Source organism: Suillus subaureus (assembly GCF_016647635.1).
Source record: "Suillus subaureus strain MN1 chromosome Unknown BJ212scaffold_4, whole genome shotgun sequence".
NCBI classification, from domain to species: domain Eukaryota; kingdom Fungi; phylum Basidiomycota; class Agaricomycetes; order Boletales; family Suillaceae; genus Suillus; species Suillus subaureus.
This window is the reverse complement of record NW_024538560.1, coordinates 830,575-851,288: the sequence shown is the minus strand read 5'-3', so window position 1 is coordinate 851,288 and position 20,714 is coordinate 830,575. Positions and strand designations below refer to the sequence as shown.

At 48.5% G+C, this 20,714-nt stretch overlaps 9 protein-coding genes across 9 annotated transcripts; 4 read left to right on the top strand and 5 right to left on the bottom strand.

Moving 5' to 3' along the window:
• Window positions 1-268: 268 nt before the first annotated feature.
• Window positions 269-1,377, bottom strand: BJ212DRAFT_1585115 (uncharacterized protein; the record flags this gene model as incomplete). Its single annotated transcript, XM_041342353.1, has 6 exons — window positions 269-387; window positions 811-831; window positions 1,000-1,062; window positions 1,093-1,118; window positions 1,163-1,315; window positions 1,368-1,377. The coding sequence occupies 6 exons, from the start codon at window positions 1,375-1,377 to the stop codon at window positions 328-330; spliced, it is 333 nt and encodes a 110-aa protein (XP_041197698.1). The 3' UTR covers window positions 269-327.
• Window positions 1,378-1,605: 228 nt separating this feature from the next.
• On the top strand, window positions 1,606-1,848 carry BJ212DRAFT_1210469 (uncharacterized protein; the record flags this gene model as incomplete). Its single annotated transcript, XM_041329223.1, has 1 exon — window positions 1,606-1,848. A coding segment is annotated over one exon (243 nt), but the record flags the coding sequence as incomplete, so codon positions are not given.
• Window positions 1,843-2,859, top strand: BJ212DRAFT_1262564 (uncharacterized protein; the record flags this gene model as incomplete). The annotated part of the gene is made up of 2 exons (XM_041330277.1): window positions 1,843-2,341; window positions 2,393-2,859. 2 exons carry the CDS (start codon window positions 1,843-1,845, stop codon window positions 2,857-2,859), a joined length of 966 nt encoding a protein of 321 aa, XP_041197696.1.
• Window positions 2,860-3,150: 291 nt separating this feature from the next.
• Window positions 3,151-5,286, bottom strand: BJ212DRAFT_695336 (uncharacterized protein). The gene is made up of 5 exons (XM_041343838.1): window positions 5,063-5,286; window positions 4,592-5,010; window positions 4,283-4,535; window positions 3,437-4,232; window positions 3,151-3,381 (listed from the first exon to the last, which is right to left on the bottom strand). Exons 1-4 carry the CDS (start codon window positions 5,153-5,155, stop codon window positions 3,498-3,500), a joined length of 1,500 nt encoding a protein of 499 aa, XP_041197695.1. The 5' UTR covers window positions 5,156-5,286; the 3' UTR covers window positions 3,151-3,381; window positions 3,437-3,497.
• A 251-nt stretch (window positions 5,287-5,537) lies between these two features.
• BJ212DRAFT_1444722 (uncharacterized protein) lies at window positions 5,538-7,208 on the top strand (the record flags this gene model as incomplete). The annotated part of the gene is made up of 6 exons (XM_041337992.1): window positions 5,538-5,741; window positions 5,801-6,227; window positions 6,284-6,347; window positions 6,435-6,538; window positions 6,588-6,904; window positions 6,957-7,208. The coding sequence occupies 6 exons, from the start codon at window positions 5,538-5,540 to the stop codon at window positions 7,206-7,208; spliced, it is 1,368 nt and encodes a 455-aa protein (XP_041197694.1).
• A 436-nt stretch (window positions 7,209-7,644) lies between these two features.
• Window positions 7,645-9,407, bottom strand: BJ212DRAFT_1261826 (uncharacterized protein; the record flags this gene model as incomplete). Its single annotated transcript, XM_041330213.1, has 9 exons — window positions 7,645-7,700; window positions 7,755-7,951; window positions 8,003-8,436; window positions 8,487-8,519; window positions 8,554-8,735; window positions 8,786-8,903; window positions 8,970-9,094; window positions 9,168-9,226; window positions 9,319-9,407. 9 exons carry the CDS (start codon window positions 9,405-9,407, stop codon window positions 7,645-7,647), a joined length of 1,293 nt encoding a protein of 430 aa, XP_041197693.1.
• Window positions 9,408-9,469: 62 nt separating this feature from the next.
• Window positions 9,470-11,828, bottom strand: BJ212DRAFT_1325680 (uncharacterized protein). Its single transcript, XM_041334576.1, has 2 exons — window positions 11,431-11,828; window positions 9,470-11,377 (listed from the first exon to the last, which is right to left on the bottom strand). Exons 1-2 carry the CDS (start codon window positions 11,776-11,778, stop codon window positions 9,875-9,877), a joined length of 1,851 nt encoding a protein of 616 aa, XP_041197692.1. The 5' UTR covers window positions 11,779-11,828; the 3' UTR covers window positions 9,470-9,874.
• A 178-nt stretch (window positions 11,829-12,006) lies between these two features.
• On the bottom strand, window positions 12,007-16,597 carry BJ212DRAFT_1533056 (uncharacterized protein; the record flags this gene model as incomplete). The annotated part of the gene is made up of 20 exons (XM_041341784.1): window positions 15,952-16,597; window positions 15,857-15,898; window positions 15,750-15,807; window positions 15,676-15,700; window positions 15,220-15,612; window positions 15,142-15,172; window positions 14,974-15,081; window positions 14,691-14,922; window positions 14,515-14,644; window positions 13,681-14,462; window positions 13,593-13,626; window positions 13,482-13,543; window positions 13,373-13,433; window positions 13,246-13,318; window positions 13,165-13,193; window positions 12,887-13,049; window positions 12,807-12,837; window positions 12,674-12,755; window positions 12,463-12,613; window positions 12,007-12,410 (listed from the first exon to the last, which is right to left on the bottom strand). The coding sequence occupies exons 1-20, from the start codon at window positions 16,178-16,180 to the stop codon at window positions 12,007-12,009; spliced, it is 3,120 nt and encodes a 1,039-aa protein (XP_041197691.1). The 5' UTR covers window positions 16,181-16,597.
• On the top strand, window positions 16,598-20,481 carry BJ212DRAFT_695132 (HECT-like ubiquitin-conjugating enzyme-binding-domain-containing protein). The gene is made up of 8 exons (XM_041343837.1): window positions 16,598-16,973; window positions 17,036-18,120; window positions 18,176-18,542; window positions 18,591-19,207; window positions 19,574-19,716; window positions 19,766-19,883; window positions 19,937-20,076; window positions 20,129-20,481. Exons 2-8 carry the CDS (start codon window positions 17,077-17,079, stop codon window positions 20,292-20,294), a joined length of 2,595 nt encoding a protein of 864 aa, XP_041197690.1. The 5' UTR covers window positions 16,598-16,973; window positions 17,036-17,076; the 3' UTR covers window positions 20,295-20,481.
• The last annotated feature ends 233 nt before the right edge of the window (window positions 20,482-20,714 follow it).

The window sequence follows — 20,714 nt, the reverse complement described above, 5'->3', positions numbered from 1 at the left end:
TGTTTAATCCTCCCTACATAGTACATCCAAGTATTAATCACCAAGCACCATCCATACTTTAATCACAGAGCACCATCCATACTTTAATTGCTGAGCACCATCCATACTTATCGCCAAGCACCATCCATACTTTAATCACTGAGCACCATCCATACTTATCACCAAGCACCATCCATACTTTAATCACTGAGCACCATCCATACTTTATTAGCAGGCTCACTGTTTACCTATGACTATGAATGTCAGCTCCATATTCAAATATCCTCATGCCAAATGTCATTGATTGCATCTAATAGTCGTCTGCACAGTCAGAGAAAGAAATGACCATCACTGAACTAACTCACCTGTGATATCCTCGATTTCCTCTCTGCCCAGCACCATCCATACTTTAATCACTGAGCACCATCCCTACTTTAGCAGGCTTGCCATTTACCTACAACTGTAAATGTCAGCTCTGTATTCAAAAGCACCATCCATACTTACTGAGCACCATCCCTACTTTAGCAGGCTCACCATTTACCTATGACTATGAACATCAGCTCTGGTTTCAGAAGCACCATCCATACTTGCTGAGCACCATCCCTACTTTAGCAGGCTTGCCATTTACCTATGACTATGAATGTCAGCTCTGGTTTCAAGTATTGTCAACCTTACCTATGACTATGAACATCAGCTCTGGTTTCCTCATGCCAGATGTCATTGATCGCACCTAATAGTCATCCACACAGGTCAGAGAAAGAAATGGCCACCACTGGACTAACTCACCTGTGATATCCTCAATTTCTTCTCTCTGCCCAGCACTATCCATACTTTAGCAGGCTTGCCATTTACCTACAACTATGAATGTCAGCTCTGGTTTCAAGTATCATAAATCTTACTTACTTACGACTATGAATGTCAGCTCCAGTTTCAAATATCCTTGTGCCAGATGTCATCGATCACACCTAATAGTCGTCCACACAGTCAGAGAAAGAAATGACCACCACTGGACTAACTCACCTGTGATGTTCTAGATTTCCTCCCTGCCCAGGGCAGCATATCCTCACATAGCATGCTGCATGCCTGAATGCACAATTCAGAGGATGAACGCACAATTAGACGAAGAAGAAGAGGAAGGACTGATCAGTGAGCATATCTTTGAGAACATACTGACAACACTCACTATCTACATAACCAGCGAGACACAATAGCTCGTCTTGACCCGGCTTGCCCGATTTCGAGTCTCTGACACCGATCGTGCTGATCGTGTTGATCACCGGTGGTCGAGGTCTGGGTGGAGCGCGATTGCCAAATGAGCCCAATGAGTAAGGCAGCGCTGTGGCTGAGTCGTCACGTGTCACGTTTGCAGTTTAAGCGAGACTGCAAACCGTCACCCATTGGACCGTCAATTTTTCACACGAAGTCTAACTTCATCGCAGTTTACAAACTTCACACCATAAGCACCAACACCGTCTTCCGCCTGATGCTGACACCCAGCCTGAGAGCAGGCTATGAAGTCATTCCCATGCCCGACTAATGACGCTGTTCATCCTCCACCTTGGCAAAAAATAACGCTTCTCCTGGCCCAACATGCGACTACGAAGAGGTTTTCGATCCACAACATTCTTGAAATTCGCGCTTCCGCTGGTGTTTATCATAGGATACACGGTATGCTATCTCTATGAACCGCATGGGAGCATCGGGCTCGTGTTCCATAAACGAGCATGGATACAGCGCGAAATACTCCCACTATCCCCACTTGCAGGATGTTTTGAGCCCGAGCGTATCAGCCCATTGTACAACGTCAGTGACGCCGTGTATGGCGGGAAACGGTTTGAGGTTCAAGCGGGCGTGCCAATGCGGATGGGTATGGACTGCTACGAGTTAGCGGGAACAGTAAGATTTGCAGAAGGGGAACGAAAGGCAGAGGAGCGGTATATCCCATCAGAGGAGCGAGCACAGTTCCACACATATTGGCGCGTCGATCTTGCACCCTTCGGTGAGAGACAAGAGTACATGCTAAAGTCATTCTTCGCTACGCAAGACCTCCCCCGCTCTCATCTAATACTCTGGTCGAACGGTGATTTATCACTCTATTCTGTGGTGCAAAAGTATCTCGAACTGTTTCCCGGCTCGTTCACACTTCGGATAGTGGATATATCTGAATTGGCCAAGGGCACGGCAATGGAGAACCACCGCTTACTCAACCTCGAGGACAAGAAAGCATGGGTAGACGGCGACCTCGTCCGCTTACTTGTCATCTGGGCATACGGCGGCGCTTGGATAGACATGGACATGCTCCTAACCCGAGACCTCTCTCCATTGCTTGAGCACGAATTCGTAACGCAATGGGACTGCTACGGTAATTCAATAATCAACCCTCTTTCGTTCACTAATCCACAAGATTCCTCAGACAAGATTTACCAACCGTTTAACGGTGCGCTTATGCACTTTCGCAAGCACTCGCCTTACCTCTGCGAGGCCTTCCATCTCATGGCACATAGCACTCCCCCGCGCTCTCCAAGCACTGATTGGGGCTCAGTTCTTTACCATAGGCTGTGGCGGCGCCTCCTCAACGAATCCATACCTCCCTTCAAAATTTTACCGTTCTGCTTCTCCGACCCTCTAGTGTGTCGTCTCGATAACAGAGCGCCAGAGCCGTTTGAGCCTGATCGCTTGGACGGGAAGTGGACCGGCAGACCCGGCGAGGGGCTTGAGGAGGGTGGAGCACTGGATAGGGCGCTAGGCAAGATATTTGCGGTGCATTTGCATAACCGGTGGGATAAAGCATTTCCCAAGGGCGGTTGGGTGGATCGGTTCTTGTTGAGGAGACATGAGGAGGAGATAGAGAGGAAGGTGCGAATAAATGGTGAGCTCTGATGTTGTGACCTGCTGTGAGTGCCTTGTTCCTGAGCTGGAGGCGGCAGACGCTTAATTACATTCTACGAACACGAACCCTGGCGCTTAGACGAACTTATCTAGTAATGGAACATGTACACGTTGCACTACTTCTTATATTCGTTTCATGATGTGCGGAGATGGCCTCAACAATCAAACGTCTTACGTTCAGGCAGGGGTTGTTCCAGTAGTTTGCAGGGAAATCATTGTTTAATTACACACACCAGAACATCCTACTTAGCGATCTTGCTAGACGTAGGAACCAACTGACCTTCCCCGCGGTCTCCCCGATTCGTTGCTTTGCGCGCAATGATCCTGAGCTGGAGTGCGCATATAACCGATGCGTAAAATTGTACGACTCAGCCTTAGCTGAGGCTGGAATCCTTGGTACATCCACGCTGCCCTTCTTGAATTGAGCATCCCTCCAAGGCGTCGATATTGTGTGACATTGCATGGTCAGAATACCAATACGTCGATTTTTTCCAATGCACTAGAACCAAATTTCTACCGCAATCCATTATTACTATAGAGAACCGTTAAAGGGCAAGTTGCAACTCACTTTCACCAGCAGAATCCTGCTTTCGTCTGAGAAAATTTCATTCACATCGAACAGCTCCTCGCTAAGAGTCCTCGCGATACGTCAGTGCATGCCCAAGCGGTTCCGTGAACGGATACGAGGTCGTCCTGTCCATCACGCCTGGTACAATTTTACCGCGCCATCTCGATTTATCTACCGCACCATAATTCCAAGCGATGTGTGGATTGAAATCTCTGACATATAGCCGACGAGGACCTTCCGCGAGGTGGTGAGGACTGAGTTCATTGATGGACTCCACAGTGCGGAAACCAAAGAGTGAAGTATGCCAGTCCTCATTTAGCTGAACACGGAACCACGACGTATGCTGCGGTCCCCACATCGACCAAGGCAGCCTGAAAATTGAGCTTAAAATTTGATTGTAAGTCCTGACAGATAAACTTTCGAATTCCAGAATGGCACTACGCCGGACAACAAAGCGATAGTAGAGTGAATGGTCCGTGTTCGTTCGAGTGACCCAAACAAGGATGACTATGAGTCGATCATCTGCACTTGGATGAAATGAACATGAAGGTTGCTGGTGGGACTGTCGAAAATCGGGAAACGTGGAACTAGGAGTTGGATGTTCGCTTATGAACACATCTGTGTATGAAAAGTCGTCCACGAGAGAAGGCAAGGAGATTGTTGCGGTGCGTTGCGGGAGCTTCGACTTGTCGTCAATGGAATAAATTTCCATACTCCCAGAGGCGACAAAGACGAGGAACTTATCCTCCGTAATGAAAGAGTAGTCGCTGATATCGTAGCGGAAAAAAAGATTGAACTGTTATATGCTTCAATTTCTAGCCGAATTGACTTGTAAAAGTGATTGACCTGGTAGCCCTTCTTGGATTTCCAGTCCCACATTTGTATACTATACAAGGTGTCGTCCACGTTTGCGATAACAGCCCAGGATAGCATGCTAACGTAATTCCTGATGATTTGGACCTTCACACAACCCTTGGTATTCAATATTTGGTGATCAATATCATGCTTGTCGAGTGCTTTCAGGAGTGGTTGCGCTGCATCGGGGTGAGTGTCGTTCGTTGTCAACGACTTCAGATGGATCTCGTATGCATGACTCCGCCTGCCCACCCGATCTAGCCTGAGAAAGAACTGAGCGAAAACAATGGAGATACTCACAAGTCTGGTGAGTGTGCCACGACAATAAGTAGATCTTGCACGGCACAGAAAGTGAAGTTCACTAAGTTCGTTGTGTCGACAGGGTGATTCCAGCGATGGGAATATGATAAATCGCCAGAATCAGACACGTCGGGTGGCAGTCGTGCAAAGTGGATGCAGTTCTCCCCAGCTGAACCGTATATGCCGCCCCCAAACGCATCTACACGTCCGAGTCCTGACATTGGTAACGATAGCGTGTGCTTCAATCTAAATTCAATGTGTTGCCGTGCAGCGTCATACAGTCTAAGTCGTTCGCGACGCATAGCCGGTGGCACGTCCACTTCCGAGGATCCCATTGGATTCATTTGGAAGTAACCGAGGTCGATGATGTATTGCAACATATCCGAATCATCTACAATTCCTTTCAACTTTTTGCAAGTCTATGACAGATGAGCAGTGAGCACAGTGAGATGAATACATGTGTTCACCCACCTTTCGTATTCGCACTAGGTCGCGCGAGTCGAGAAATGATAGTATATGATACAAAAGCTCTGGTGGGAGCTGCACTAGTGTTTCGGCCGTCATGATCTGGTACTGATACAAAATATATATTGCAGTCAGGCCGATTTTAAAGCTTTTAAGAACTGGAAACAAAGAACAAGTCCTACAAAGGCCCTTTCTTACTAGAAGGAACGAATCTTTCGTCGAGAATAAAGACTAACAACTTGAAAAGACTCCGGTCTGTGCAACGAACTTAGCGCACGTGGGATTCCATTTTTGGTATGTGAAATAGCCTTATGCCCTGGGAGCAGAGGACTGAATGACAAGAACGAGATCGATGTCTTCCAACGGCGCAGCCATCACCCGGAATGATTCGAGGTCCCCAGTCCATGCCAGACCCTTTTCTCCTATTAATCACGTCGCAAATGTGGATAGTCGCTCATCTTTAGACAGTGAACGCAGCTCCATGTCTTCGCCTGTACTAGTTGGGGTCAATGGACATTCCCGTGCCCTCGTAGACGCGGAGGGCTTGGATCCCGTCGAGAAGCTGAAGAGAGAACTCGAACGCGAGAGAGAGGAGAAAGAGAACCTTGCTGCACAGTATCGTAATCTCCTAGCCAAACTCACGACGATGCGTACCAGCCTAGGCAATAAGCTTCAACAGGATGCTGTACGTTTCTATTGGAGTATCTATGTATCATTTTTAGCTCCCTAACGAACTATGCATAGGAAGAACTCGATAGGAGGGAACAACTTGTTCAGCATCTTACGGCTCAGAATGAGGATCTGGTTTCCACAGTCGAGACTTTGAAAGCCGAGCTCATCGCATCTCATGAAGAAGCAGAACGCAACTCAAAGGAGCTAGATACAATTCGAAGTCAGGTTCTGAACGAGAATGCACAGGAAAGTCTTCTACGCGAACGTGAGCTTCGGGAGACTGTGAGTGAGCTTGAACGGTGTCGCCTTGAGCGTGGCGAATGGGAGCGCGCCTCAATGCAGGAGAAGATGTTGGGTGATGAAGCAAGATTGAACCTGGAGACATTGAGGCGTGATCTGGAGATGGAACGCGAAGTTCGAGTTCGAGAGTCAGTTGAGTTGGTCGCAGCACGGGAGACTGCGACTAACTTACAGTCAGTGCTAGAGGATTTCTCAGCGTGTAAGCAATGTCATGCGTATTTTATGTTCAGGTTCTCCATGCTGAAACATTGACAGCCAAGGAACACGAACTTTCACAAGCTGTGAAGGACTACAGATCTCAGCTCGATGATGTCACCATGTCCTTAGCCTGAATTCAAGCGACGAGCTCTAGACGCAGAGGTCTGCCTTGTGTTCTGGTCGCCATCTAACCAAGCTCAAATACCAGACAGGCCAAACTCGATGAACTGAAAATCAATGCCTCGCGGACACAAGAACTAGAACAGGACGTCAAGGAGAAGAATCTATTAATCGGGAAGCTACGACACGAAGGTCTATTTCCATCACCACACATGTTGCCTAATATCAATCTTCTTTTCAGCCGTAATCATCAACGAACATCTGATGGAAGCCCTCCGTAGACTTCGGCGCAACTCATCCGAAACGAATGTAGATCGGCGACTAGTGAACAACGTTCTTCTATCGTTCCTTTCCACTCCACGTGCCGATGCAAAGCGCTTCGAAATGCTCACGCTTCTTGCGTCTGTTCTATCATGGACGGACGCAGAACGTGAGAAGGCAGGCCTCCAGCGTTCCTCGATAACAGCTTCATCTGGCAATTCATTCTGGGGACGTCCTTCAAATATCGGGTCACCAAGTCAAAAGGCAGTCGATTTGGAAAAGACAGATGAGACTGAGGTAATACCTCGAATTTATTGCTGCAATCGCAAGCTCACCACTTTTCTGCTAGTCTTTTTCCCGGCTCTGGGTTGAATATTTGCTCACCGAAGCAAACCAGGGCGAAACGCCCACAAGACCAACACGCTCGAACGTCTCGGTCCCAAACAGTCCTTTGCACTCACCAAATATTCTCTCCTCACCAACGGGGTTAAAGGGGACACGTCGCCTTGTATCGTTCACTAGTGCCGCAGGCATGGCAAGCTCACCAAGCTTGGCGCTGCCGCCGTCCCGGAAGGGTAAGGAAAAGGAGGTTGTACCGTGATGTCTGCCAGTCGGACGTGCCGATGCGATGGTCGTCGTTATTTTGTTTTTGCACGCAGACACGTAGTGTCTTTTTTTGTATTTCATGTTATTCAGGCACGTTGCTGTAAGGCAACTGCCTTGTGGGAGATTATGGGTACCTCTGGTACAGCAATATTAATAGCTCCAACTGACCAACTCGACCTGAAGAAGATCGATACAGTAAAGGAGACTGATACGAAGGTGGATTACATGGCATGAAGCGTTTAAATATGTCGCTCATTGTCCCGCAAGATGATGAGTGAGAGCTATGGGTAACCTTAGAACGACAACTTATGACAACTTGGAATAGACCAAGGAATTTGGCATTGAAAATACTGACTGCAAAATTACTGTAACTTATAAGAACATGTGCACTTGGCCGCCAGTTTTTCGTGAACAAATTCTCCAAGGCAAGCTCAGTTCAATGCAAGAAGCATTTTGCGAGGGTCCTCGATGTAGTCGCGAACCTTGACTACAAATGCCGTCAACACGTCAGGTAAGACCAAATAACAGGAAGAGAACGAACCCAGGAATGTAACTGCCTCCCGACCATCGAGTAGTCTGTGGTCGTAGGTGAGAGCGACCACCATGATGGGTCTGATGACAATCTGGCCGTTGACTACGACAGGTTTGTCCTTGATAGCGTGCATGCCTAGCACAGCGGACTGTGGCAAGTTGATAATGGGCGTTCCGTACAATGAGCCGAAGACACCCCCATTGGAACTGAATGCGTGAAATTAGTCTTGGTTTAGGTTGATAATCAAAAAAGCTTACATGGTGAAGGTACCTCCTGCCATGTCCTCGAGAGTCAACTTACCGTCCCTGGCCTTGGTGCCAAGAGCAGCAATCTCCTTCTCGATATCAACAAAGCCCATGCCCTCAGCATTCCTCACTACGGGAGTGACCAAACCCTTCGGAGTCGCGACAGCAACACTGAGATCGACGTAATCATGGTAGATAATCTCGTCACCCTCGATGGACGCGTTTGCAGCAGGAATCTCCTTCAGTGCCAGCGCGCATGCACGAGCGAACGCACTCATGAAGCCCAGCTTGACATCATGTTGCTTGAGCACCTCATCTTTGTACTTCTTTCGCATCTCCATGAGAGACGACATGTCAATCTCATTGAAGGTCGTGAGTGAAGCGGCAGCATTTTGAGACTCCTTCAGACGCTCGGCAATGCGCAGACGCATACGGTTCATCTTGACCTAGAGGCACGTTAATATCCTTGAAGGAGGTGCAGCAATGCCATGCTTACCCTCGTCTCACCCCGGTTGCCTGGTGCGGCTGCCTTTGGCGCGGCGGGAGGTGCTTTTTGACTTGACCTCCTTTGGTTTTGAATCCTGCTTCACTTCCTTCTTGGACTCTTTAGGTCCCTCGGGAGGAATACCGCCACCCTGCTTGTCGGCACCCGAAGGTGCGGGAGGCTCTGGCTTTGCCTTGTCCAGTTGTTGGTCCTTAGGTTCTTCAGGGTCTACCTTCTTCTGTTCTTGAGGGGTGGGAGATGCTAGAGCCATGTGAAGAAATGGTGTGTTAAATGAAAGACGTGGGACCTACCACCACCTTCACCGGGTTCAATTCTGAAGAGGTCCTGGCCGACGTTGACAGTGTCATCCTCCTTCGCAAGTAGTTCCACGATCTTCCCTGACTTAGGCGCGTTCACAGAAACATCGATCTGAAGGAGAGGACGTTAGTATGTTCGTTCGTGGTATGATAGAAGTGCAAATAAGCTGCCACTTACTTTGTCCGTCTCAATGGTCGCGACTTCCTCATCAGCCTCGACGCTATCCCCAACCTGTTTTGACCAAGACCGAAGAGTACCTTCGGAGATGGACTCTGCCATCTGCGGCACTTTTACGGTCTCAACTGTGGGTCAGCAGACCAACAAAGCAGGTTTGAATGATCATACTCCGTTGTTTAGATACGTCATAGAACTGACCTTGGAGGAGATGTGATGAATGGAACTGTGCGCGTCTCATATGCGAGTCAACGACTTTCCTAGACAGTCAAGAAAATGATCGTCCGTTAGCTATGCTGCCAGCAGAGAAAAAAACACGCAGAGAACGCGCGTCGCGCACCATCCTTTCGACAATGATACAGCAGTGTCACGGTATTGGACATTTCTGCTTGCGAGAAAAGCACGACTGCGTGCTACAGCGATAACCCGTTTCGACAGCATGTTCTATGGGTCGGATTGGTGTAGTCCAGGAAATAAGAGTGATATGTTCCATGGAGTCCCATCGGCCATTGGTACGGAACAAATTGATGTATAATAATATAGCCACAGCGAACACGCCGGGGCGCCGATCCTCTGCTTTTCTACTCTCAGCTCACACATCCACATCTTTTTTTTCAAGTAGGTCCCGCGTTCAGAGTCATCACTATCTGCACAGTACTCGACCAGACTTGACCTCCATACTTGCTAGCCCTGCAGTACTGAGGGCTGAGCAAAGACGGTGAGGAATAAGGATAACATACCGCCCGAGGCGCCGTGGCACAGCCACCTATGCGCACGATCCAGGAACCAATAATGTGGGGAAATTTAAAAAAAACTAGTGTGGTACCGCTTGCGAAGGGCTGAAGCGGCCTAGTTGAGAAAAAAATGAACGGTCGCAAAGCCCCCAGTCAAATTCAGAACAGTTTAGATCATTCCTCCTCCGGCGTGACTTGTTCTTCATAAGGCACATATTCGTATCCGCTTCCGCTGTCTTCCCCGGAACTCTCTCCATGGTCATCGCCAACAGTGGCTTCTCCATTTTCAGTCTCTTGTGCTGGCTGCACAACCCCGTAGTGGTCATATGAACCTCTAAATTCCTCATCACCTGCATCTCCATTCAACTTCGTTCTCCTCTCCTGCTCGCGGACCATGGAGAAAGACTTGACCAAATGATCCACGAGCTTCCACCTGGTAGAGTACTTTTCGAAGCCTGGATGAACATCGTAGTAATCAGGATCCCATGCCTCAATTGATTCCACGTTGAGTGCAATGGCTGAGATGAAGGCGGCAATCCTTGTTGGATGACGAATCCTTGGACTACCAAAGGACGCCTCTGATAGTGCCTTGTGTGCAAATCCTTGATAGGGAATGACAGGGGATATCTCACGCCCGTCTATAGTCGACCAATTTATGAAAACAGAGACCGAGACTAAACATGGGCAGTGTTGCAACAGGGAGACGAATGCATGTGGGGTGACGTCATGACTCAAATGACAGTATGGGCGGAAGAATAACCGTTCCAGGAGGGGCCAAGCCTTTGCCATCTGCAAAAGGACAGTATCATTTAACCGCACATTGCAATCCGCTTCGACATTAAGCCTGCGAAGATTGCGGAAGGCGAAGAGCGGTTGAAAGGATGCAGCTCCGATTGAAGCATCGGGATCCACAGCTAGATCGCTGATACTGAGCCGCACCTGTTCGAGTGAGCTATGCGCACATGCATTAGATAGACGGGAAATCAAACCCGGTAGGGCCGGTATGGAATCCACTCCGTCAGTGACAACACAGGATATTGCTTTTGGAGCAATACAGAGCTTCTCGAAAAAAGCATCTAAAAGCGCCAGACTCTCTTCACATTCTACACCCAGTTCTTCTATTGCGCAGAACACAGAACGTTGTAGGAGCTTTTGCGTATTGGCAGACATAGGGATTGAAGGTAGTTTGAAATCTAGAACCCGGAGTAAAGGCAATTTCGACAAGTGTAGTATGGCCGCCTCAGAAATTTGTTCGGTTTTCACCGATTTTAGATGAGACCAACTTTGTAATGTGGTCGACGTGTCTTTTCCGTAAAATCCAAAACGGAAATGCGAGATAGAAGGGCATAGCATTGAGATACATGACAACATGGACTGTTCAGATGGACCAAAGGTAGACGTCCCCGGGCCCATCCGTACCATATCGAGTGTCATCAATTTTGGGGTCACAAACAAGTAGACATACGGGAATGTCTCGTTGTTGTACTCTCCCCAGGTAAGAGATGTCAAGTTTGGGAGCAAGGGAAGGGAGAAAGGAGGGTAGCTGAGGGCACGCCAAATCTCGATATCCAGCGGAAGTCGAACGGTCTCATAGACTGCTGTGTTTAGTGAACGGACACGGTGGTTGTATTTACAAAAAATGGACCAATCATCAAAGGTCATCGTTCTTTGAAGTTCCTGGCGAATGAAGAATTAGTATTCTCTCGTAAGTGCGCCAGATTTCGACTTACCAGTTTTCCTGTGACTTTCCATAGGCTTTGCGGGAGACATCTGATAAGTGGCGCAAGCCCACGTAGGTCTTGCCACAAAAGGTCCAGTGCAGGTCCAGTGAATAACTTGCACGTCAAGGCAAGTGCCAGGAGTGTCTTATTATTATTTTTTGAGACACCCGTAAATGTGTCATGGACCAACTGAAAGATTTTCAACCGAAGCTCGGATATCACAATCAAACAGCGAGTAGATGCAGGCAGCGAACTTGAAGGAGGGACATCACTCTCCTCTTGTCCGATATGGGCCTCTTGATGTAAATAGGTTTCGCATTGAGGGTCATCGCTGTTTGGGGGGTACTCGGCCTCCATACTTGCACACTAGCGCTGAGCAGAGTCAGCGGAGAGGAATTAAGGCGCAGCGGCACAGCCACTTCTGTCCACGATCCAGGAACAAGTTTGTCAAAAAAAACTGGAGGGATATCACTGAACCTTGAAACTTCGATGGTCTCCGACATCCCAACCCAGAAACGCAATGAATAACTATCTATCTTGAGTTCCTTCTATTGGGAGGCTAAATGTGTATGTAGATGGGTATATTTACTGTCCACGAGTATGTGCAAATGTAACAATTCTATCTCGTTGGCCACTGTCTTCCACGGGCGTGAGCGTTAATGGCTCTGAGGTGTATTCCCCGAATTGTCTGCCGGCGCTATCTGTCCAAGCACCATCACCAACGGGTGAAGGTGAGCAAGGGGCAACAGAATGCGGTGCAGATTGTGCAGTCACTGCAGAGAAACGGCGACTAGACTCGCATGGCCGGTAGTCGTCGTTTGCTGTTGTCCACAATCTGACTGCACCCTCGTGGTCTCCCGTAGCAAACATAAAAGGGTTGTCGGAAGCATGATTCCATGCAATACACGTCAAATCTCCGCCTAGGGCTTGGGCACGGACATGATGAAGAAGCACAGCTGAATCGCGGTCCCAGATATGTATATCACCAGCTACTCAGTACTTCTTCAGTTATAGGACTGGGGGGAACCGGAAATAGCGCACCCTTGCCGGCACAAAGCACAAGCTGGTCGTCCTTGCCCCCAAAATAGCTCGGTCCTGCAAAGTCAACTGGCACCTTGGGCATATAAGTATGACGCAGAATCAGTCGTGCCTGATCCTTGACCATTTCTAACTTCCACAGCTGGGGAAATGCCTAGATATATCCACGAGAAAAACTGAGCAAAATAGCCGAATCTGTGATATACTGACAGACCTTGTTTTCATAAGATACCAGAGCTACTTGTCCGTTCTTAGCCAGCGTTATATCACGAACATCATTGAGCACTGGCGTCTGGCTACCACAAGTCATCAATACATGCCTTAAAGCACTATGCCGATGGTCTCACTTTTCGATAACCTTCGTCTCGACGTTATAAACTACAATAGATAAGGCGTCAGATCCCATGAAAGACAACAGTGAACTCACCCAAAAGCTGTTTTTCTACTCGGGACTTGCTAGGATGCAATCCTTTGGGAGAGTATAGGATCGGCCCGACGCCCAACAACCGCTGTAGATCAGGAGTGATGGCTACATCATGAATGAACACCCGATTGAAGTGATACGTGTCGAGGACCTGAAGAACGAGAGACTTAAGTGGCATTCCAAAAAATTAACCTTGGTGCACACACATTGCCGTTAAGATCCTGTCGAAATGAGTAGGCGCGTCATAAATAAGAGCACAATAGCTACTTACCAATTTGGACCACTTCGCTACCCTCGACGGACAAAAATGCTGCAGAAGATCACTTGTTGGTATAGTCTGCAGGTACCAATTGGGACCTCACCTTCCCCTCCAGGCAACCATGCAATTGACTGGACATGGTGGTGACGTTCGATGGTCTTTCGACACACTCCATCCTGAAAATAACACATAACTCAGCACCGTGTTACTCTTCTTCCCGTTCAACCAACCTCCGTCCAAATTTTGATAGCCCGATTCAGCCTTGTAAGGAGAAGCACGCCAACCGGAGACCTTATGAAAACGTCAGCAAACCATGAACACGAAGCAAGAATAGCGCACCAAGCAACTTGACCAACAAAACCAGAAGCGTGTGCAAGTACACGATGGGGCACACAAGGATCCTATAGAAATATTATTGCCACGCTTTGATCAACTACTAGCACCACATACCCCGACGCGGAAGATGATAGACGTCCGATCCCAGCTATTAAAAAAAAACGTCAATACATAGTGTATTGCACAGGCTGGAAGGTCCTACCTTGAAGTCGCTAAAAACTTGCCATTGGGCGAGAACTGTAAGTGCCTGACGAGTGCTGAATGTGCAACCAAATCTTGCGTTGCCTCTAAGCTTTTGAGCTTAGGTATGAGGGAGGCGACTTTAGATCCTCTGGGTGTTGTGGTGACACCTGTCTCTGACATCACTCTTGATGAATCTGTGAACGCCGACGAAGTTGTTCGTTTCCGCGCAGGAGAAGAAAATGGGTTGCTAGGAGAAGACGTTGCAGACTGGAGCATCATGACAGACCGAATGGCACTTGTCAAACGGTCTCGCGGTGTAATTGGAGAGTTTGACGTGTCGCTGAAGGTGGTAGTTGGTGACTCCAAGTTGGGATGTGAAGAACCCTCGGCACTAAAATGCAAGTGGGAGTCCGTGGATTGTCGGATGGGTGATAGCAGAGAAAGGGGTTCAGGAGAACGTGATATTGCGTGAGCATACTCGCCATTCGTCAGGCTGTCGCCTTGCTCTAGCGCGGTTGTTGTGATTGTCCCCATCGATGACGCCCGTCTAAGTTTGTGTCCTGCGACTTCAACGCCTTTTTGCACATGTTGCAGGCCCCAACCGAAGCCTTTGCTGACGATTGAGATCACACGCAGGGCCATGAAGCGTCGCAGAGCATCCTTCAGAACGTCAGAAAGCCACTTCGACCCGCGATGATGCACAAATGTCCATCTCTCAGAAGCAAACCAGGCTGAAACTGCTGCTAGGCCAAACGAGGTGAACGCAGTAAAAACAGTTGTGATTGTAGATGTGACTTTGCCCTGTGATACATCATGAGTAAAAGGATTTTTGAAAACAGCCAAGGGAGCCCACTTGATTCGTAGAATATGTGAACAGCACAAGCCCAGCCGAGAAGCAAGCCACAGACATCACCAAAAATACTAGGGGTGATCGTTTAATCCATATCAGTACCCACCACGGTACGCGATCACCAGGTGATCGACTACCAACATCAGCTGTGACCCGCTTTAAGTCCGAGAGACACTTACTACATAGCTTGTTTCCAAGAAAGCCCTAGCAAGCTATTAACAGCAGCAGCGATGCTAAATACAAGCGAGGAGAACCAGAACGCATTAACTCCGTCAGAGAGAATATCTCCAGTTTGAGAATACGAGAACTGCAGCGTCGTCGCAGTGACGGCGGAGAAGAAGGTGGCCACGGTGGACAGAGTTAATAGATTTGCTGCACCGTGCTTCTGTGCAAATCGAATAGTTGGAACACCTCGAACTAAATCAGAGCAATGTCGCCTGCATAGACAATGGGATGACACACCAACTTCGATGAACATGGATAATGTTCCAGTAATGCTGTCGATGTGTTCTCCCATTTCAGCCGTAAGGTCATGAACATAGCGCTGCACAGCAGGGTATTTGAATTGTCCTGATAAAAGATATTTAGAATCACAGGTCATTGAGTCCTGCGAGACTGGTAGAGGTTTACCTCTGTAATCTTGTAAACAGCACGCCCAGTACTGCTGAAAATTAACCAAACGCTAGGCAAAAAGGTGCGAATATATACCTTCAAATCGCCCTCAAATGACTTTATCGAAGTGTTAACAGCCTCATCGGTGAACTCTGGAAATTCATTCAGGCATTTCAAGAAGGTCATGAGAGCAGTAGCGAAGTTCTCAAACTGCTCTGGGAGGCTCTCAAGATCAAGGCTATCTTCAACATTAGCTGGAACACGTCCTGGCATGCTCTTTCGCCGCCGAGCTTTGCGCTTTTTGTCCATTAGATTGGGGTTGACCAAAAATTCGCGTTGCTGACGAGAGATCTTGCGAGGAAAGAGATCAGCTGCATTGTCCCGGAAGAGGAAGAGGATTTGTGCAAGACATTCGCGGAGCCGAAATGCGGAGGACAGAATTCCGACGGAACTACCAAGTTGTCGTGCAGCATTGCCAAAGTTTCTGAGCTGTCGGTGTGAACACCGCGTCAGCCTAATCAGCCACAAAGCTTGTTGTTAAACAGCAGAGACCTCTTTGTCGAGACTATTGATCCTCCTGAAAGAAAATTTAAGAGAAAAAATTGCAGGACTAATGGTAAACGAACTTCTGAAATCTGTTAAATGCGTCTGCTCCGGCAACCTGTAGTTGTTCGTCAACAGTCGCTAATCTGATGTTCAACAGAAGGTGCAGTTGTCAGACGAGCCCACTCACGGACATCTCTGTCATCCTCAAAGCTTGGATACTGATCAAAGTCTGAGTTGAGGAGTCGGTGAGCAGCCTACGATTGCATAACACGGAAAGCTAACCTCGGTCAAGATATTCGGCTTGGCTGAGCTCGTTTAAAGCATTTAGGAGATTAAGCAACGTCTGCCTCCGCTTAGTATCTAACCTTGGAGGATTGATGCGAGGTTGATCGACGGTCTCTCCGAGGGGACCACCTGTGTGGTCTTTGAAAGGGCCAGCTGTAGGTGCAGAACCTGTAACTGAGAAAGGGCACACAGGTTCAACCACGTTTCGTTTGGAAAATAGAAACATTCCATCATACCATGATACATATTAACTGTTATATGCGGCTGTGAGAGCTGTGTAGGTAGCCGTTAAAGATAGTTCCAGTTATGACGCTTTCGCTATCGTGGGACGCCAGGACGTGGTTGAAGTTCCTATGGGAGTTCTGGTGGTGCTGAGTAGAGAAGGGCGCAAACCCTGAAAGACTCGGCTGGAGTCACGAAAGGAGTTGGGACTTCGCTTCCTCGTGTCCCGAATTACTCAAATCTTGCCGCATCATAAAAAGTTCTGTAAGACACTGCCAACACACTGCCATAAGACCTAGTGAGATCATACTTAATAATATTTCATGATGTTCCAGATACCACATTACCAGCCTCCCCAGTAAATTTCCAACAGCAGCTTACCTCTCACTACTTGCCCGCTATCGCCAACGGCGAGCTAATGGGCTATCAGCAAAACGTGTAGCTACAGACGTGTGCTGCCAATCGAACCGTGGCACCTTAGACCACGTGCTGTCAATTGCTTCCACCAACTATTTTAGCCTAAACTCCAGAAATCGTAAACGCTGGTCATGGCGACTCTCGTTCGCACCCAAATCGTACAACCCGCTGAGCAGGATGAAATCCTTCGAACTTCAGTTCCAAAACCATTTCCGAGCGCAGAAGAAAGAGAGCAACTACTTCAGGAAGCACTTCTTGAAGAACTTGCCGAGGAGCAAGTAGAGTATGAAGCTCGTGCCAATGGAAGCATATCGCAGAGCAAGCCGCGATCGGCGGCAGCGCTACATAATGTAAACCATGTTGCACCAGAAAGACTGCTCGTGAGTGATGGGTGCCTCAGCGACCTGTCTGTAAATAATGCTTAGCCCAATTTTGCAGACAGCCATCATACCATCAATCACTACCGTGCAGAATTCGTGTCTCATGACACTCAATAATTTATTATCCGTCCCTACAAGATGGCAGCCAATTGTCCCAGACAGGCGCCATTCGATGCCAGCCTCTATGCACTGCGAGCAGGCATCGCAATCATACTCCGCACTTGAGACGCTTGTGTTAAATCTCAGAAATCATGACGGTGGGGAGATACCTCGCAAAGTCCTGGATGATCACACAGCTCTCCTAGAAGAACTTAGGGATCGAGTCGATGCCCTGGCGCCTTCTATGAACCGGCAGGATGCACACTTTGCACAGGTTATAGTCTCGCTCCTTTTGGACTTGGACCAGTTGCCTGCAGTTTCTCCCTCTTGGGACTCTCCCCCTCAGCCATCTTCATCCACTTCTCCCAGCCTTGCTGCTCGACATCCCGCTGATGTCTTAAGTACCCTGAAAAAGCAGCTTGGTGATCTACAATTGGAACGGAAGGCAGGGGCAAGCATTCTCTCTCCGCAATCCCCAGTACAGACTGTACAAACCGCGCTCCTTTGGTCCAAGATTGACCGAGAACTAGAAACTGTAACAGCACTTTGTAAAGATCGCGCCGATTCCCATCGTTCCCCCTCCCTAGATCATCTCCCCCCTCAATATGACCATGTAGGCCATGACTTCGAGACACCCCCAGAATATGATGCTGAGTATCAATCATCTTCTGAGAAGGCTGGCATTCAGCCACCAAGGTCGATACCATCTCCCAGCATTTCCAACGAGAAACTGCGCATGGATTTTGATGCCGTGACGCTGGCAATCGAGCGTCTGTACATCGTTGCACCCCAGCTACACAACCAACGAGTGGAATTGAAGAGCGCCAAGCTCGCACAAATGGAGCGTGCACGGCTTGAAGGTCCTAAAGTCCAGCCTTCCTTATCTAAGGGAAAGCAGAAAGCTCGTGATCGGGATATGCGCGACCTTGACCACATGCTTGAGCTCCTCGGGAAAGCGTCAGACCGCAAGTTGACCAATCAGTCAGTTGTCATGGATAGCAGACGGGTGGTCAGGCTCAGGCAAGCAAAGCAGGAGTACGAAGATCAGGTAATTCCAGCTTACTTTGACCAGTGATTGTTGCTTATCAAAGTAATTGTTTCAGCGGGGTGCATTCGTCGACCATCTTATCCAACGTTCGGGAGTTGGGAGATTACATGACCAAGATGCCATCCTGCAACCCAAAGTCAGAGCACTGGATGAGCTCGTCACGCTCCCCGAGTTCATTCGCGAATCAATGTCGAGTATCCCACCTGAGTCACACCAGCATACATGTTCTGGAGATGCACTCGAGGAGCCGGTTCCTGACGTTTCAGCAACGAGCCTCAAGAAGTCACGCACTCGAAGTATATCTGCTCCACAATGGTTGCGCCCTGCAGCGGAACTTAGCCGACGACTATCTAAGAGTTCCAGCAGACCGGGCTCGTCTCATGGACAGGTCCAATCTGGAACAGAACAATCGCAGCAGCAAGGTGAGCACTCGGAGATTAATGTCGGCAAAACTAACCAAAGCTCTGCAGGGGACATTGCACTCGATATTTCCTATGTCGCCGAATATCACGAGACCTTGAGACATGTCCTGGTCTTCGTAACAGTATCGGGCATTCCAGTTGACACAGAACTACAGGCCGAAGTGTTACCAACTTCGTCCGGTGGGACAGAAGGTGACTGCCTGGTGATTAGGAGTTCTTGGGCCTCTTCGCCTCCACTAAGCCTGCCTGTCCGAGTCCCTCCTGGGAAGAAAGCTGTTCAAATTTGCCAAGGACACTACGAGCTCAAACTTGGGATTGCGACCTCACAGGCGGCGAGGTCCTCTTCACCCGATGAGCCTACCCCGTTGATGTCTGCTGAGCAACTCCTATCATCGAAGCCGACATCCTGGTCCTGCATATCCTGCTCGCTTCCCCTCGTCCACAGTCCAAAGTTGATTAAATACCGTGACCTCCCATCAGAACATTGGGAAGAACTTGTCGATGCCTGGATGTGCCATGCAGACCAAACACTACATAATCATGTCACGAAGCATGGCCGCGGGTTCTGGCCAGAAGATAGTGAGGCTCTGGTTGGGTGTGGCTACATTCTTTTCCAGCAATCGGCAATAGTATCCAATAATGTCTCTTGCACCGAACAGCCCCTGGTAAATACACATTTTCTATCGAACTCGTGTTATTGTAGGGCGATCAAGAAGGCCGACGTTGGGCTTCCACCAGCGGCTGCTAGTCGATCGTCAGTGCTCTGCTTTGATGCCTTGGAAGCCCCTGCAGGTTTCTTCGTACTATCAAGTAGTGGGGCATGCGTCGCGAGACTGCAGCAAGTTTCACTTTCGGTTGATACAAAGCGTCCAAAATTGAACGCGGGGTAACTCGCGAGTCGCTCTTTCAAACAACTCTCTTCACTGAGGATCATGTGATGGGAGCTACGCTCGAGTGCACAACTTTATGACTTTTTATTTTTATTTTGTTTCCTTTGTCGATTTTGATGGTAAACTGATTCTTATCTTCAGCGAGATGGAGAGTCATGGCTGGCACGATGTATATGCGGCGCAATAATTGGTCGACGGCATGAACGACATAGTCCAGATGGCACAGCTTCAGCGATGTACCGTTTGTTCAAGTATGCGGTGCGGCCAGTCAGCCAAATAGTGGAGTTCGTAGTCGCACAGTATACCTAAACTAGTGTGCTGATGACCTTATAGACTTCCCCGATTCCCGATGTCTGCATTCATCATGCAAGACATGCTCGAGCATGTGTCTGCTCATGCAACGTACCGCTTTGTTATCTCTGATGAAGAAGAGGAGCGGCCGCGAATTTTGGTTTGTTGTGATCTTTAATCAATATTGTTTAGATTTCTTACACTCTGCCTAAGGTATGGCTGTTCAAGCCGAAGATTCGTGTTTCGTATATGCTGCCCACGCCATACCTTCTTCCGAAACAGGGCTCCATCGATGCGTCAAAAGTGTTGTACAGAATTTTGGGGCCGTCGTCGTCAACGATGGCTTTGGAAGAGTACGTGATCTTCGATGAACATTAATTCATCCCTCTGACCACCTGTACATAGCCTACTGGCTCGATACCCTGGGTTCCCTCAAGCGGAGCACCTCTTCTACCCCATCGGTGTCTGTCGCAAGCTTGCAGGACTCTTAACGGAGAGCACACATTCGTATCCAGAGAATATAAAGACAATGACGGGCTTGCATGTTGGCTGGTTAAATCGTGGATCCTGATAAGTGGATATCACGTTTCCTATTTTTGCACCAATTCGAGTGGTGTTTATTGGACGCTTGAGCGCTCCGTCGAAACAACAGTACCGGCATAGTTAATAGCCTAGACAAACATCTACATCGTACATAGCGCCATGCATTGCTACCAAGCTACGGACACAAAGTATCCGGCAAAGTTGGAAGAGGTTTCCACTTCACCGACATACCTTCGAGTTCTATCTAGACTATTTGAATCTTTCTTGTACTCAGGTTGTAGTGAAGATTCGTTCCGGCGATAAAGACAAGGTCGTGCGCCAAGTATTGCTTTGGATTTTCTGCGTACGGTGCGGAACTCGAAGGACGTTGAGAACGTCCTACAGATTAAGTATACTAAGTAAATGTGCACAGTGGTGGTACATAAGGAGACATGCGAAACTGAGATAC